This window comes from Fukomys damarensis, unplaced genomic scaffold (genome assembly GCF_012274545.1).
Source record: "Fukomys damarensis isolate Sample0158 unplaced genomic scaffold, DMR_v1.0_HiC HiC_scaffold_16, whole genome shotgun sequence".
Lineage (NCBI taxonomy): Eukaryota > Metazoa > Chordata > Mammalia > Rodentia > Bathyergidae > Fukomys > Fukomys damarensis.
The window spans coordinates 45,399,325-45,417,746 of record NW_022900928.1 but is presented as its reverse complement, the minus strand read 5'-3'; the positions used below and the strand labels follow the sequence as shown (position 1 = coordinate 45,417,746).

Sequence of the window (18,422 nt, the reverse complement as noted above, 5' to 3'; positions counted from 1 at the left end):
AAAAAAAAAAAAAAAAAAAATCCAGCTTTGGGGTAAATAAACGTAGAGACTCACTCTGGGAAGCATAATGACCTTCTGCAGCTTCGTCTTCATGCCCCTGGTATTCTCTGCTGCACAGCTGTCTGTTGGCTGTCTCTAGTCGATCTATGAATAAACAGGAAGTGATTTAAAATAAGTGCATATGGATTTAAGTCAACATCCAATGGTGAAACAAAGTGATGCCAAAGGGTATGGAGAAATGCTCAGTCAGAAGCCCCAAAATGAACAATTTCTGGGGAGAAACTATTATAACTGTGTTCCCAAATATCAAAAGAAAGGGCTTCAGGTGCTGCCCTGTGTCTTTATGCAGTAATCCAAAACATATGCATTAGCATCAGGTAGCTGCTTCCTCCTTCAAAGGCCACAAACCTCTGATTCGATGTTTTCCCAAAATCTTCATAACCTGAATCCCAGCCCTAGTGCAGCCCTGACCATCAGCCCTACATTTTAGTCAGCGACTGCTAATTGAATCTCAGTATCAAAAATAAATAAAAATAACAAATACCAGAAAAGATCAAAATGGCCTAGGAAGATGGTACACAGGAAGTTCTGTTTGTTCAAACCACTTGATATATCTTCATTTATCCAATTAAATAATCTGGCTCACCGAGTATTTCAGGATAAATAAGATATTCAAAACAAAAGGGCTTATAGGAAGAGGAAAAAGTAGTGTCTAGCTAATGGGGACCACAAATAAACAGAGTGTTTGGGCATACAAGTTGACTGAAGAGTGGCCTGACTGACTGAAAGTGAGGTGAAATTTCATGTTTTAAGCCATCATGCACACCAGAGGTGGCCCAGGTTCCACAGCAGGCGGCTCGGATCTTTCAAGGAGATATATCTACTCTCTTCATATCTGTGGGCTTTCATTTCTCCAGGAAGAATATATGTTACACCTGGAAAACCAGGTGCTAGCTTCCAAGGAATGTTAACAAGTGACTCAGCCTGCTGGGCAAGGGGGTGTGCAGCTAGCTCTGGTCCTTTTTCAACACTTTCATCCACACAGTCATGAGCTAGTGCTGAGTATTTTAAAAGAACTCAGGGAGCTACACAGTCCCTTCCCTTCCCAGCCTCCTGCATGCAGATTGTCACTTCTAAGGCCCCATGCTGTTCCCTACTACCCACAAGACCAGAGAGAACAATCCTGTTCTTTGGACACCTCCCCCTGCCAGATGGCTGGAATTTAAAGAAAATCTAACACAGGAAGTTTGGCATGTGTGGCAAATCAGTCTGGCCCTGAACTGAGCTATCAGCACCTGGTCAGTGTAAAGACAAGAGGAGAACTTGCCTCGGAGGTCTCTGTTGAAATCGTGAAGTCGTCTGATCTCCCCTTCTAGTTTGTTTCGCATTGCCTTGTCCAGTGACTCTCGCTTGGTGGTGGACTTGACCAGACTCTCATAAGCTTCTGAAATTCTCTGAAGTTCTTTTTCAAACTATAAGAAAGAAACGGCACTAGTGTGACATTCACGCCAGCATCTTAGTAACACAGATTTGGTAACATTCGAAATTGTGGAATCAGTTCCACTCCAACTTTTGCCCGCTAAGGGCTGCATTAGAATTCTATAAATAATAGGTTCATAAGCCTGTCCAGGCAAAACTCCCCCTGTACCATTATCAGTAAGGGTAAGGGGTGAATCAAAACACAAGCTAAGCCATATGTGTGTGTGTGTGTGTGTGTGTGTGTGTGTGTGTATACATACATACATACATATATACACACATACATACATATATACATACATACATATATATATGTGTGTATATATATATACATATATATATATATATATTTGTATCAGGGATCAAACTCAGGCCCTTACATTTGCGAGGCAGGCAGCAGCACCACGGAGCTAAATCCCTGGCCCAGCCTCAAATATTTTGTATGGCCATTTGTAACTATTATCATGAATTCCATTTAACACAAGGAAAATATTAAAGCACAGAACAACTAAAGCACTATAACTAAAACCCAAACTTCCAGAATCTAAGCACAGTGCTCTTGCAGAGACCCTCCTACCTATCTCCTTGTGACTGAGCAGTTTTACCCCTTGCCTATCCAATTACATATACTAAGGACTAATAGACTTGTACCTATGTGAAAACCAATGTACCACAGGAAACCTCTTTATATGCAGGAAATGAGAGATACTGCTGGATTAAAACTCATTTCTTTTCTTCTTCTTTTTTTTTTTTTTGGTATTTCACTACATTGAGAACAGGGGAGCTTTTAACCTGAGACACATATGAATCTATAATAAGTAGTTAGAACTGTTAGAAAAAATTAATGTATTTGAAGTGTATATCAATAAATCCACTTTGTTATTGCATAACATAATCCAGGAACAAAGGTAAGGATTGGGAAGCATGGATGGAAACTTGGTGGGTTGCTGCTAAGTCAGAATGGGAGGAGACCAGAGCCGTGTTTTTAGTCCCTTGACAGGAACATGATGTCAGCAGAAGCAAGGTAACCTTTTCTCTGAATTCTGGTTGCCTAGATCAGATAGTCCCTTCCAATACTCCTATAATAAATAACATATATACTAACAAATATTCATTACTTGCTTATAATGTGCAGTTTCTTCTGGGTCCAGGGATGCAGAAATAAGTAAGACAATCCCTAGCCTTTAGGAGCTCTCAGTCTAAGCTGGCACATGCCTGGACTGTGCACTTCTACCATGCAGTGTAATAGGGGTATGGTACTGCAGGGTTATGATAGCCTAGAGATAAGAGAATTTTCCAGAGGAGAAAAGGGATTTCTTTTCAAAAGGCTTCAGAGAAAATGGCATTTCAAATAAATATTAAACAACAAAGGAGAATTTGCCAGTCAGAGGAGAAAGACCCAAGGGCTTTGTCATTCTAAGCAGAAGTCCAGTCACTAGAGTCCAGGGAGAGAGCAGAAGTGGCAGGATCCAGGGTGGAGGGAAGGACTTTAAGTTTACAGGCAAGGGGCAATTGTAGGGATGGAAAGGATTGGAGAAGGGTGAGCTCCAAGTCTCATAGAGGTTGGGGTGGACTTGGAGGTTGGCAGTAGAGGAGGCGGGAGAAAAGGAGCCCAGCTAAAAGGCTAATTCTTTCTGGGCATGGTGGTGCATGCCTGGAAACACTCAGGAGGCAGAGGCAGGAGGACTGCCAAAAGTTCAAGGCCAGCCTGAACTACACAGCAAGATCCTGTCTCAAAACAAAACAAAACTTGAGTTAAAATGAAATAAAATTAATTCATTAGAAAAAGAAGCTAATTCTTGGCACATGGGTCAAGATAGTAGGGGAGAAAGAAATCAAGGACAACATAGACATTTATAGCTCAGAGGATAGGGTACTGTGACTTAACCAAGATAAACAACTGTATGAGAAGCAGGTTTACCAGAGAAAGAACACCAGTGTTTCTTTATTGATACCAGAACCCAGCACTGAAGAGTTCTAATTAGCAGCTGTAGTGTCATCAGTCAATGGATGGTGGACAGTACAAAAGTAAGAGACCATTTAGGGACATCATCAGATGATCAGAAGGCCAAGGACAGGGTGCATTCACGTGGAGGGAGGGTTAGGGCAAAACACAGAGAAAGCAAAAGCAGCCATGTCTTAGGTATTGGAAAAACAAAGACTTACAGAGGCAAAGTCAAGGTCAGTGCCCTCAGAGGTTGCAAGGGAGCCAACACAGGGTGGGAAGAAGGCAAAGAAAAGGCTGAAGAGCAATGAAGAGGCTTCTGCTTGGTGGCAGCGACTAGTGGTGGAACCCAGATACCAAGACTCCTCTTCCTTTACATTATTTTCCTAAGGGCTCCTGATACTAGAGCTTTCCATGTACCCCTCATTTCAACTAGGCCTTTGTGTTTCTTCTACAGATACCATGAATTGTTGGTAATGTGCACAGAGAACAGCATGTCCTGAACCCCATTCACAGAGCTACCGCAAATAATGTTTCTTCCTTTTAATTTTGTTTTCAAAAGAGGCGGTTGCCAAACAAATAACATTTCTATGCTAATTTTACCCACAAAACGGGGTCTTTATTTTCAGACAGATGGGCATGGCACAGGGACAGTTTCCTTCAAGGCCACAGGGAATCTCATCACTAAGGTGGTTGAAGGTACCATAGGCCATGGCACGAGGTGCCGCCTTGAGAGGGTGCTCAGTCTGCAGGTCCAGTTCCCCTGTGAGCCCTCCTGAACCACATACCCTCAGAAATCTTCCCAGGGAATGAGTTCACATTATTTTTATCTGTTGTATTTATCTCACTGGAATCCTGAAGTGCACATGTATTTTGTGTCTTTGATTTGACTGTTCCCTCCTCCATGGCAGAAATAGCCCTCCCTGCCCTAAAACTGGACCCTGCCCAGGACCAAAATACTGACTAATTAATCTTTAACAGACATGGGTTCTGACAAACTGTACCTGATCGTGGATTCTTTCCTTCCATGGAAAGAATTTCCTTCTGCACAAAGTGGGAACAAACTCCGGGGCCCCTACAACAGCAATTTTACTATATCAAAGGACAAAATGACCAAGCACCAGCACATGGCTATGTACTTCGGTATTCCCTGTACAAAATGAGAGCTGTAGCGGTGATAAAAGATTAGTATCCTTCAGTGTGTGGCACAGAACAGAGCTGTGACTAAATATGGGAAATTAAGGAGAACAAACTTTGATTCTACATGAGGAAGACTTTCCCAATTATATTTTCCCGAAGTATAGTACACCCACTAATGAGCTTCTCTTCTCTGGAAATATTCAAGTGAAAAATAAACAGCCTCCTTTCTGGGACACAAAACAAGGATTTCTAAAAGGTGGAGAGTCAGAGCAGACCTACATTAAGAACTTTAAATCTGAAGCTCTTTTATTTCTTTTTGGTGCTGTTGTTGTTTGGTACTGGGAATCAGATTCAGGACCTTGTGACTGCCAGGTAGGCGCACTGAGCTCAGTCCCCGGCCCTCTTTTCTTTCTGATTGTACACTCCTTCAGAGCAGGAGCCACACCTTCTTCTTCAGAACCGTCATGTCCAGACATGAGGAGGTCTCTGACATTTGTCACAGAAGGGAAAGACAAACAGCCGGCTTTGATATGAAACCATGAAGGCTCTTTACACTGAATTTGGTACACAGAGGGAAGACCAAGTTTCCCTTTAGTGCCCCCATCCTCCCTCCAGCCCAGCTGCAGGGAGGTCTCGGGCTGCGACCTTAGAGAAGCATTCAGTGTCCCCAGAAACACAACTGCAAGCAGAGCAGAAAGCTCTGCACAGCTTTCACTGGTGCCACTGTCACGAAGCAAGTGAACAAAGAGGGCCCCAGGAAAATCTCAGCTGTCCCAGGCTCTGAGTGTGGGACTTCTTCCCTAGGCACCGTCACCTCCACAGCTCAGGGACACCCAGGACCAAAGAAAGGTCTGTCGTCCACACCACAGACTGCCCAATCAAAGCCACCTTTGTTTTGCTCACAAACAACCAAAGGCTGTAGTAACTGTAAATGCTCAGCCTTTCCCTTCCCAGTGTCCATCTATACCTCTGGTGGCTTCCGAGGCCAACCACTTAGCAGCCCACAGTCTGGTCCTGGTGGAAGCTCTGCCTATTAATTAAATTTTAGGGCAACTAGGAAGAAAGAGAAGCAAAACGAGAAGCCAAAAGCAACAAATCTTTCAGGGGGTTCTCAATCATCATTCCAATACTAACAACAATAACCATTACTTTGTGCCCCTTTGGAAACAAGGCCTCCTTAACTAGGTTGGATTTTAGCAATGTCTGAATTTAGTCATTCTCTTCTGTTATGTTCCCAGCACAATATGCATAGGTTAGGTCTGCAATTAAAATTTCATCTATATTTCTTCTGCTCTTAAAAAGAATCTCTGTGAGGGCCAGTGTCTCCCAGTGCTGTGAGGATCGCAGATGGTATGGAGTACAGGCACCGCATGGTCACATCCTACAGAATGGTGCTGTGGGCCCACCAAGAGCAGGGTGTAAATCCATGCCTGAAACTAGCAGATATCATCATTAAGAAGCAAAGTCATTGCCTCATCTGACCCTGCTTGCCTCAGACTTAGGGCTTAAGCAAATGTTAAGAACTGAGCAGTGCGGCTGATGGTAAGGGAAGTTAAGGGACAAGGATGGCCTTGGGAACACAAATCATGAAATAATACACCACCAATTTCATGCAGCAATTCTATGTCTCAATCCTAGATGCTGAGAACAGCCACAGAACTAATGATGAGTATGCCAAGAATCTAACAAAATTTGAGCTTTTAAATTGACCATTTTGGCTTGACATATGATAGATCTATAGAATGTAGTATTTATGAACTGTTTACAATATTCAGGGAATGAAGGAATTTTGGGTTCCAGGAAAAAAAAAACAGCTTTCCATTTGTCTCCATTTTCAGAAGTCATCTAAATCCTTTGACCACAAATTCTAAGAATCATCCACTGTGCAGAGAAATAGATGTGTTGGCAGACTGAGTGATTTTGTTTTTCAAAAAAGAAGTGTGCATCAAAGGCAAGAAATTACTAGCCAATGAAAAGTATATATTAAGAAGTTCCATTTGACCCAGCCATCCCTCTTCTGGGTATCTTTCCAAAAGAACTAAAAGAATCATATCACAGAGAAGCATGTGCACCCATGTTTATAGCGGCACAGTTTGTAATAGCTAAAACTTGGAAACAGCCCATTTGCCCATCCGTTGCAAACTGGATAAAGAAGATGTGGTTTTTCTATAAAATGGAATATTAGCCATAATGAACAAGAAAATAGATTCATTCATAGGAAAATGGATACATATTGAAGATATACTCCTAAGTGAAATAAATAAGGCACACATGTAAATACCAAATAGTCTCTCTGGTGTGAATAATCTGTAATAATACAGAAGATCCTAATAAGATTACTGACATTTAGAAATGGGAAGAAAGGAGCTGAAGGTGTAGGGAAGGTGGGATGGGTAGGGGAAGGGTAATAAGGGAAAAGGAAAAATGTGAGATAATGAAAAGATGGAAATAAAGTGTTTGTAGATGGGGAGGGGGAGGGGGTGAAGGGAGGGCAGGGGTAAGGGGAAAAAATGAGAATCAAGACTTGTCATGTAGAGGTACAAGATCCCAACAATGAATGTAACTGTACTGTATCCCTAAAATGTACCAATAAACTCAATTAAAGCCGAAAAAAAAAAGAAGTCAATGATCATTTTTTTTTTTTTTTTTTTTAGGTATGATCTCACTAAGATGTCTAGACTGGCTTTGAATAGGTGATTCCCTTTCCTCAGTCTACCCCACCACACGTGGCTGAGATCCAGCATCAAACTCTGCTCTCAGATGTGTCTACAGTGCTCTTGGACATATCTACTCTGGAGCTTCATTAGAGGGAAGAAATACTGGTTTCCCAGAAGTGCTGAGTTGGTTCTTCCCAATTCTCAGGTTATATAAGGCTTTCCTGAAAGGGTCAGAGGCAAGCTGGGGCCTGAGAAGCCACTTACAGGCCAAGGACCACGAGACATAATGGCTGTTTCCCAATTTCCAAGGATTCACATGTGGGTGGGAATGGGGGTGCAGTCTTCAGGCATCCCTGTCTTTTTCTAGCTCTCATTTTCCCCCTGTAATAAAGGCAGCCAGAGGCAAGTCTGGTCTTGACTCAGGAAGCTCCAGACCTTTTCAGTGGAAGTTCTCCACAAACGTGCTAGGGCAGATCCTGTCTGAGAACATTCTCACCATCAGGTCTACCGCCCCCAGCATGTTACTGCCAGTTGCTGGGAATGGAAAGGGGGCTGCAATGCCCAAACCCTGACGAATGAAAGGACCAGCTTTACCTGTGAAATTAATACTAAATAATGAATAGGAAATCACCCAGCCAAAATCATCAATGGCCACATGAAGCCAAAGGGACAATGAATGCTCTTGTAGTCAGGTAGGGTTTATATTCCTATCCTTTCTCCTTAAGAAAGCCTCTTGAGACAGAGTCAGGCATTTAGACTCATAAGATCACCACTATATGCCTCTTTGCCACAGAAACGAAACCCAAGGTTCCTGTCTCTCAGGACTCTGGATCTTAGCATAAAGCTCTAAGGACAAGGGCAGCTGCACATTCTGATATCGCCATTGTAGCCATGTGGGCTGGATTACTCAGCACTCTCCACCAGAAAAATGGCAATCAGGAGGAAGATATGCAATAACCCGTACTTTTGACCTCCAGTGTTGAGTCACTGCTGCTTTTTGCAGTGAACAGCTAATGAGATGACATGGCAAGCCCAGGGTTCCTGAGAGTAACATTTAAAACTGATCTCTCACAATTCATTCCTCCGTGTTATCCTGTTCCCTCTTCCACACCTGTCCACCTGCGGAAGTCCTACTTAGCTCCTACATCCCTGGTCAAGACACCTCCCCTGTGCCTGTTAGAATCCCTGCACACTCTCCTTGCAGGCACTAGCTTACACAACTCTGGATGCAAGCCTCTCCAGTGCAGGCCCTGGGTCATAATTTACTTTTATCTCTCTAAACCCTTATACTGTCTAGCATAGAAAGGGGCCTCTTTAAACACTGACCAGTGAGTGAGTCAGTGAATCTGCACCATGAACAGGCAAAGAATTCTTTCCTTCCAGAACAGCTTCTCCATCCCTCGCATCAGGTAGTCATATACCTTGTGAAGCTTGTCGGCATTGTCATAGTAGCCCTGCAGTTCCTGATGAAGCGCCCGGTTCTCCTCTGTTAGTATCTCCACCATTTGCTGGGCTCGCTCCACAATTGCAAAGGCATCCGGACCAAGCTGCTGGCTAGGGGAGGCCGCTGGAGGGAGCTGTTGAGTCGCCAGGGTCATCGGAAGTGGAAGTGGCAAGGAGACAGAGTGCAGTGGCCCGCTGATGGAGGAGGTCTGTGAGGACATGGGGCTGTGCTGCTGCACTGTTGACGGGAATGGAAGTTGGCATGGGCGGCTGCAAGGAAACAGAAGACCAACGATCAGACCACGGGGGAAGTAGTCGCAGGAAGGAAGGAAGCCCCACCAATATATGTATGCATTGACAGTGACTTCCATGGTAAGGTCACCAATGAGCTTTTCATTAATCAGCTGAGGGCCAGGGATTTAGCTCAGTGGTTCTGGTGCCTGCCTCACAAGCATAAGGACCCAAGTTCGATCCCTGGTAAAAAGAAGAAGAAAAAAAAAAAAAGAACAATAATCAGCCGAGCAGCAGGTTTGGTCACTCATTCCATAGGTCTTCACTATGTTCGCTATTGGGGAGGCAGGCAAGCAACAAAGACCAGGTCCCTGCTCTCAGAAGCCGACATTCTAGAAGAAAGAGACAGGCAAACCAGCAAACAATAAAACAAAGCCAAGTATAAAAATGCAATGAGTACTCTCCAAAGAACGGAATGATGAGTAGCTACTTCTAATTGAAAGGACAGGGAAAGAATCTTGGAGAGGCAAAGATTTGACAGACAAGAAGGAACCAGGGGTTTAGATGAAGGGGTAAAGAAGTGGGGGAAAGGAGTACACCAGGTAAGGCATCAGCTAGGGGATAGGACCCATGGCAAAAATCACCCTGGCATGGGCAAGGGGAAGAGAGCAAGCCAAAGGAAAGCACATCCAGTAACCAGGAGTGCAGGACAAAAAGAGATGGGCAGGGACCCTCATGAGCCAAGGCCAGACTCCCCTCAGAGCGTACAAAGTCGAATGGAGGATCTGACTTTGCTAGGAGTGGTGTGCAGAGGTCACAGTGCATGGTGGCAAGAACAGAGAGACACGCAAGGCCCAGAGAGGAGGACCAGGTGAGACTAACAAGGGCTCACAGGTGGAAGCAAGAAGAGAAACAACTGAGGGTCTAGGACAGGGAGGAGGATGTGAAGAAAACACAAAAATACTCCTGGACTTTGGACTCTGTGCAAATGGATATGTGTATCAATTAGGAAAAATAGGAAAGTCTGGGAAAGAAACTGATTTGTGTTTTGTTTTCATTTTGAGTCCGACTTTAGTGATGTTAGGAAGAACATACAGAGGTACTCCTTGATGGCTCAAATTCCAGTTCTTTTCCTTTGTATATGAAAGCATGAATTTCTACCTCCTGTCTCCATTCTCTAGCAATTTCCTTCTCACTATTCTGTTAAACTGCTTCTTAAAAATCCCTGTATTTTTTCAACCTAGGCCAAGGTTAACTTTTATAGGTATAGGTATAGGTATAAAGAGCAAACATAGTGTTGACATCTAGCTCTCCAACCACAGTTCTCTCTTCTGCAGAGATGAGAAATTGGTTTTCTTGTTGACTTCCTCCACCTCTGGTCTCCATTTGTGAAATGGAGGTGAGGTGTAAGAATGAGCAGTTACACAAACACCACTAGCATTCCGTGCCAGAGGGCAGAGTCCTCTGGAGGTTCTGCTCCTTCTAATCTGTGACAGTTCATGTATTAGCCTCCTAATTCCTGGCCGACCATAGCCAAAGCTTTCAGTACTACCCATTTTTACCAGAAGGTTGCCTGGCCTTATATTTTCCTTTTAAGTATATTTGCCAGAAGACTTTTGGACCCTGTCAGTTCTCATTTTGTAAGTATTTCTCACAGCCAGGGTGTCTCAAAATGCCAGATCACAGCGGCTAAATGCCAAACGGGAAAAGAAAATTTGACAGGGTTCTCCCTCACTCTCACCTTTATAAAGATGGCCGTAGAACAAACCCAGCAGATCCGACTACCGTAACTCATCTCAGGCCTCACTTGGTAACTAGCGCAGAGTATTCCACCTGGCTCACGAGATGCTTCCCAAACAGGTTTCTTTCAGCCTTCAGACTTGGAGCTCCTTCTATTTTACTGTAAAGTAATTCACAACTACATTCCCTGGGCACAGAAAAGAATCGACTCAAAGCCCTTCTTCCTTCCATAAGCAAGCTTCACCTTCTACCTGTCCGCAGATTTCAGAAAAGTACGTTGTCTGGGGAGAACTGACTATTGCATCACTACTACGTCACCCCTTTAGACTGAAATGTTTCTTGCATTTTGATGAGTCTGGGCTTCATTCACACCGAAGTATGTGTGTGTGTGTGTGTGTCTGTGAATATATGTGCTATGCCATGTGTACAAAGAGGTTCGGCTTCATCACAAGAGTAAACTGTCTCCTGAGGCCCATTCACACTGCTCAGATTTCACCCCAGGTGACAGGAACTCCTACAAAGATGTGTCACTAAGTTGGTGCTTCCTGCAGGCTGGCTAACTCCTACAGTGTATTTTTTCATTAAAAGAGGTTTCTGTCACAAGAGTCCAAATATCACATGTCAGATACCACTGCTTTCCATGCAAAGATGCAAAGACTGAGGCCTCTTTCCACTTCCTGAGCATTCTCTGTGCGCTTTCCCCAAGGTGAGGGATAATGGGACTGATCTCCTGGGAGGCCATGGTTAGAAGCTCTGCTCACAGAAACGTCAGGACTGCCTCAAACTCATGAGTTTCAAGGTGGGGCTTCTACCTCCTACATGTATTTTAACTCTAGGATTTGAAGTCTTTTATGGTCCGTGATGGATGGCCCATATTCTCAGACCTCTTTTCTTGGTATGCAACGATCAGAAAGAAAACTGAGAGGCAGAGCGAGATCAAATGATAGTGCTTCCTGTGCCACCCTACACCCTTAATGAGGTGTGAGATCGCAGACAAAGCATGTTTGCCAAGCTTGAAAACAGAAAAGAACAGGCTATTTCAGAATGAGAAGCCAGAGGTCAGACAGACAGCAATAGCCTCACAACTCAGTGATGTATTCCTGCTAACAAGCCCCACATGTCAATGGACAGTGTGCAGGCAGGAGAACAAGCTTCTCCCCTGTCCCACTGCTCATCAGCAGTCAGTGAATGTGAATATCTATACAAGGCAGAAGGATTTCAGGAATGAACAGGGAAATTTCATACAAAATCACACCAATGCTATGAACCAACTTATCCTCAGATTGCAAAGATAATGCCACATTTTTGGAACAAAAAGAAAAGGGAAAAAGGGGATGGGAGTTAACATTTATGGAGAAGGGGCTTGTGAACATAATTCTACACTATAATCGTCTATTTTTATGTGTCTATTTCCCCTATTAGATCATGAAGTCAGATAGCAAGCTTATTGGATAGTCTGTGTCTTGGTCTCCTGGGACCCCAATTCCACGTATCTTATGTGACTGTCAAAGGATCTAAGGAGTACGTTATCAAGTCTGGACTGGAGTAAGCATTGGACAAATGTTAACTGTTATCACCATTATTATCATTGCATCCGACAACTCTTACTAACAAAGCCTAGCATGAGGCAGTCATGAGTATTTTTTTTTTCTGAGTAATATTTACAGAGCAATTTTTACATTCCAGTAACTGTAGTATCCACTGCTACATGCATCAAATCACTTTGACCTTCATAACATAGGTATCACTGTCTACTTAGACAAGGCAAACAAGGGACAGGAAGTAACTTGCCAAACACAGAAACAGATAAAACAGAGATACAGGAACCTAAAGGAGAGTCAAGTCTGGCGCTCTAACTCCAGAGTACTTGCAGCTCACTGCTTTCCTGTAAATAGTGGTGAAAGCAGGGAGGGAAGGCAGACTCTGCTCCTGGATGCCTAACACCTGTGGCCCAGTCTGAGCCACCACTCAGTCCATGATCCAAACCCTCCAACTATAGCACTAGGACTTTTTGGTTCAAGCAACCTTGGAGTAAACACGAGGACTAACAGCCTTGCCTCTGAATGGTTTTCTTGGACTATGACTTACAATCAAGTTATTACCTTTTCACAGGCTAGTGTCTCATCTATAGAAAACACGCCAATAACATTTATTGAAGGTCTGACCTGTCTACCAGGGAGTACATTTCATCACCCTGCTTAACCTTCACAAAAGCGCAGGAAGACAACATTAACCCTATTTCCATGAGAAAACAGTTTCAAGAAGTCAAACCTACTCCTTTCCAAAGAAACCTTGGAACACTAAAGGAAGTGACTATTTTCTAAGTGCCATCAAAATGATCAGTTATTTAAATATATCTGAGCAGGGCTGCCAGAGGCTCTTCACCGAAGTCCACAGTTCTCTACAGAAAAATAAGACGTACAGGATTTTAAAAATGATATGTAAGAGACAAAATAGCCTCAGACTAGTCCTGCAGCATCAGTATCTATGCACAGGCTGACTCTCAGAACTTCACCCATTTCCCTCCTCTGAACTTAAAATTTGACCTGAATCACCCTCTTGACAACCATCTACTACTGCCCATATGCCACATTTTTTGTTATCCTGAATTTTTTTTTTTTTTGGTATGGGGGATCAAACTCAGGACCTTGTGCTTGTGAGCCAGGCAGCAGAACCACTGAGCTAAATCCCCACCTCTTGAATTTCTATTTAAATATAATATTACTTAATAGTTCATTCATGAGTTGTATTTTCTCCCTAATTATTAGCATGCAAGCTTTCTAAGAATAGCAAATTATACTTATGTTGAGTTGGCACCTGAGAAATTTTTGGCAATGGACTTAGTTCCCTAGTCTGGAAGTAAGCTGCACCATATTCACTTGATGGGTTTTCAAAGAACAGATAAGCCTTCAACATTGCATTATTAAGATTTGTTTTGGACACTACAGGTAGCATGTGGAATTATGAAGACACCGGCATAAAAACATAGCTCTGGTGACACTGCCCTTCTCATATATTTGAAGTAACAAATGCAGCTCAAAACTGGAACAATGTTTTATTTGGTTTGGAGAAGCAAGGTCAACTAAACAACATCGAAGCAACAGTTCATTTGTGCCTCTCTACATACAAGGCTTCATAAATAAACTTATATAAGCTTATGCTTTTACATTATGTCTGTGTCATTTAATTCTCATATGCTTGAGCATTCACTGCTCTCATTCCACATACATACTCTAAGCATCCAAATTTAGGCTCAGGGGATTCACAGAACAAACCAGAGTCCTCACCATCTGTACAAAACAAAAATGAGACTTGAACTCACATTCTTCCACCACACCGGGGAGTCTCCCACGTTGGCATGGAACAGCAGTGCTTGTTAACATAGGGTATCTGTTTCTTTTACACTGGGGTTGAATTTTGGTTCTGTTACTTTAGCCTTGAACTATGGACAAGTTTTTAACTTACTCCTCACCTTCAAAAGGTGACAACAATAATACCTATTTCACAGAGCTGTGAGAAATGAGATAATGCATACAAAGCATTGCACTTGTGTCTTAGTCAAACACCGAATAATTATTATCCTTTGTTATTACCACACACTACTACTGGGTGTTAGAAAGACCAGAAGCTACAACCCTTGGTCCCCCTTCCTTCTCCTAAAGGTCTGGATTAGGAATCACAGTCCATATTCCTAAGGCCTCGGTGAGGAATCCTGGGTGCTTTGTGAATCATAGAATACAGTGCAATGCTGAACGAGGGCAAATTTCGGGGAAGAAACAGGACAGGTCAGGGTACTCTCAGATTCTCATTCCTTCTTGTCCTATGCTATCCAAACCGGCAGCCAGCTGAGCCAGTGAGCTCCTGAAATACGGCCAGTCCAAATTGAGATGTGCTCTGTGTCAAACAGCCATCAAAATTTAAAGACAATACAAAAAAAGAGTAAAAGAATGGGCTATTATGTATATCACAACCATATACTAATAAAAGGAAAAAATAAAAAGCCATCTTAAAAGTCATTTAAAAGGTAAAAGAGCTCACGAATACTTTTTACATTACCCATTGAAATGATATTCTTGATGTAATGGGTTGACTACAATGTTTTTTAAAAATGTCTTTAAATGGATTAACTAAAATATGTTTTTACATTATTTTCATCTGTTTATTTTAGCTTTTTTAGAAAGTAGCTGCTAGAAAATTTTATATTACACACATGAGTCATATTTTCCACTGGGCAGGGCTGGTCTAGCCCACCCTGCACAAAGGCCAATCAGAGGGTCAAAACCAAAATTCAGTGAGCAACTGAGCAACGTCGCCAACAGCCTCACTCTTCCCACACTGTGGTTGCCAGACCCACGGGAACAGGCATGAACAGTGACCAAAAGTTGTACTCAGCATATGAAACTCTGCATTTCTCTACAGTTGGTTCAGTCAGGCTAATCTTTAATAAAAATGATGTGCCTTACTGACAAAAACTGCAAAATATAACAAGAAAAGAAACATCAGTGGATAAAAAAATGATGCAGTCAAGTCATTCACAAAAGAAAAAAAAGAAAGCTACTAAATACATATTTTCCAATACAAACTTATGAGCAGAGAAGTAGAAATAAAAACTTTTTTCAGTTTATCAGTATTAACAATTCAATTTAATAAGCTTTTATTAAACCCCTGAGCATGAATTTTAAAGACTTCTCAACACATGACACCTACTCAGATTCTGCTGGGTAAAAAACAGCACATATTAAGAAGGCTGGAAAAAAAGTATTATTAAAAGGTAAAAGTGACTGTCTCCAGTAATGAGATTATAGACTTTCTTTTCCAGTTTTCATATTTTTCTGTTCTTTATACATTTTCTACATGAATATATATAGCTACTTTTTAAAAATTCATTACCTAATACACATGTACTATAGATAACATAAACAAAAATTTAGCAGTGTCATTTCAGTAATCAGAAAAGAGAAACAAAATAAAATTAAAAACTGAGATAAAATAATAAAAGACTTTTTGGCCAAATTTGAAAACCTCTCAGTCAGTAAAAGTACCTATTTATGTACAGCATTTTCTTAAAATTTTCTGATACTCAAAGCAATATATTTTATGAGCTAGTATGGGGTCTGTTTTGAAAAAAAGTCCCATGTGCAGCTGAGAAGAATGCATATTCTGATGCTGTGGGGCAGAACACTCTGTAGACATCTCCTAAATCCATTTGTTCACAGGTTTGGTTCAGTTCTAACAGTTCCCTTTTGATTTCTTTGTCTAGTTTATCTGTCTGTTAGTGACACTGAGGTATTGAGGTCCCACATTACAATTGTTTTAGTGCTTATTTGATTTTTTTATGATCATTAATACTTGTTTTGTATAGTTGGGTGCACAGGTATTTGGGGCATATATATTTATGATTGTTATATAAAGAACTCAAAAGAATCATACCCCTCCAAATTTAAAGACTCAATCCAAAAATGGACAATTAAAATGAACAGACACATATCAGATGAAGAAGTACAAATGCCAAATAAATATATGAAAAAATGTTCAACATCACTGAACATTCAAGAGATGCAAATGAAAACAACAATGAGATCCCATATCACTCCAGACAGAATAGCTATTACAAAGAAATCAACCAATAACAAGTGCTGGTGGCGCTGTGGGGGAAAAGGAACCCTTTTCTACTGTTGGTGGGAATAGAGACTGGTACAACTACTACAGAAACAGTGTGGAGATTCCTCAAAAACTAAAACTACAGGTTCCATTTGACCCAGGTATTCCCCTTCTTGGTATCTTCCCCAGAGAATTAAAAGCATTATACCACATAAAATATGCACACCCGTGTTTATAACAGCTTAGTTTGTAATAGCTAAATCTTGGAAACAGCCTAAATATCCATTAACCAATGAATGGATAAAAAGATGTGGGTTTCTTTTTGGTACAATAGAATACTACTCAGCCATAAAAAAGATAAACTTGAGCCATTTCTAGGTAGATGGATGCACCTTGAGATCATACTTTTAAGTGAAATAAATGTAAATATTGCATTGTTTCTCTGGTGTGAGAAATCAAAAGTGTAAATAAGGACCAAAATATATAATAGATATTGTGAAACAGGAAGAAAACATTCAAATGGGAAGGGGAACCAGGGAGAAATGAGGGGGAAAAGAAAAAAAGAGAAAAGAAAGAAAAAATGGAAACAAAGCTTTTATAAGTAAAGAGAGGAATAGGAGTTGAAGGGAGGGGAAGGGAATGAGAAAAATAGAAGAATCAAGATATATCATGTACAGGTACAAATTCCCTACGATGAACATGATCATTATGTCTAAAACCAATAAAATCAATTATTTTGTAAAATTAAATAAAAATTTTAAAAAAGCAATAGAGTGAGCAGAGTGTATAACAGTGGTTATTGCTGATTGATGGTAATTATTATTTCCCGTTTCTTGGGAGGGCAGGGTGGTAGGAGTTCTGCATTTTTCTAAATTTTCTGTAAAGTATGTTTTATCTACATAAGGAAGTATATCAGTTAGTTTTATAAAAAAAGAATTGGCTGTAACAAGTTACAGATAAGGAAACTGAGGCTCTGAGAACTTTAGGTAATTTGCTGTTAGGAAGGAAGGAAAGAATTTACACCTCTTGAATCTTCTTTGTTCAAACCAGTGAAGTTCTCCACCTCAATTTTTTTGGTCAAGCAGACACTTTAAGTCTCATAGATATTTACATTAAGATTCAACTTGGGTAAACAAAGATCAAAATCTTTGCTATGCAGTGGATACAAATAACTTTCTGTTAGAAGTCACTCATTTAATGTTTTTCAGCAGGAATAACATCAAGTACCCTGGGAAAGTAACCTGAAGTTGACCCTAGCTTCTTGAAATTCTCCTAATACAGTTTCTCAGGACAAACAGGGCATTTTACTTGGCTTATCCAACTATAATTAAGCCTAAATACTGTAAACACATGTACACAGTGGAATTCAAATAAGACTGCATGACCTCATTTTCATGAAGGGCTGTGCACAGTTTTTAATCCAACAGCTGGTTTACCTTTCGATCCTATGTAGCACTTCGTTTTCATGACTGTAAAAATGGTAAGAAGTAATTCACCATTTAAGAAGGATACATACATTCTCCAAATTCTCCTCCCTTCTCCAGCCACTTCTAACTCAAAGTAAGGTGGGGTCACCAAACCTTCTTTCTTATCATGCAGCACAAAGCAAATGTGGAGCCAACCAGGAGTGAGACCTGCCATTTAGCATGTCTTTACACTTGCTCAAGTTCAAAGGCACTTGCCTTCTTCAAGAAAGGTGTAATCTGTACTTTGCTACATGTGTTTTTAGACTGTCCACCTGCTGCAGTGTTACTTGAACAGAACCTTGACTGCACAGGAGATAATACAACTGGAATCACATCATATTAAAAAGCTTCTGCATAGCAAAGAAAACAACCAACAGAGTGAAAAGACAACCTAGAGAGTGGAAAAATCTTTTGCCAACTACTCAAAGGACTAACATCTACAATATATTAAAAAAACTAAAAAATGAGGCCAGGGATTTGGCTCAGTGGTTCCACCACCTGCCTCGCAACCACAGGGTCCTGAGTTCGATCCGCATTACCCTTTCCCCCCACAAAAAAGCTAAAAAATGTAGCCTTCTCAAATTTAAAGACTTGATCAAAAATGGGGATCTGAAATAGACACTTCTCAGATGAAGAAGTACAAATGGCTAATAAATACATTTATAAAGCTCATCATCATTGGGTCATACAAAAAATGCAAATTAAAACAACAGTAATAGT

The 18,422-nt window shown here is 41.3% G+C and overlaps 1 protein-coding gene across 2 annotated transcripts in view; it reads right to left on the bottom strand.

Moving 5' to 3' along the window:
* Amotl1 (angiomotin like 1) overlaps positions 1–18,422 on the bottom strand; it is a 130,083-nt gene that overhangs the window by 50,619 nt on the left and 61,042 nt on the right. For both annotated transcript variants that reach the window (XM_010633655.2, XM_010633654.2), the window contains exons 4-6: positions 8,643–8,934; positions 1,328–1,472; positions 55–144 (exon numbers count right to left, since the gene is read on the bottom strand). In XM_010633655.2, the coding sequence (XP_010631957.1) occupies positions 55–144; positions 1,328–1,472; positions 8,643–8,934 (527 nt within the window). The remainder of the gene's footprint in view (positions 1–54; positions 145–1,327; positions 1,473–8,642; positions 8,935–18,422) is intronic.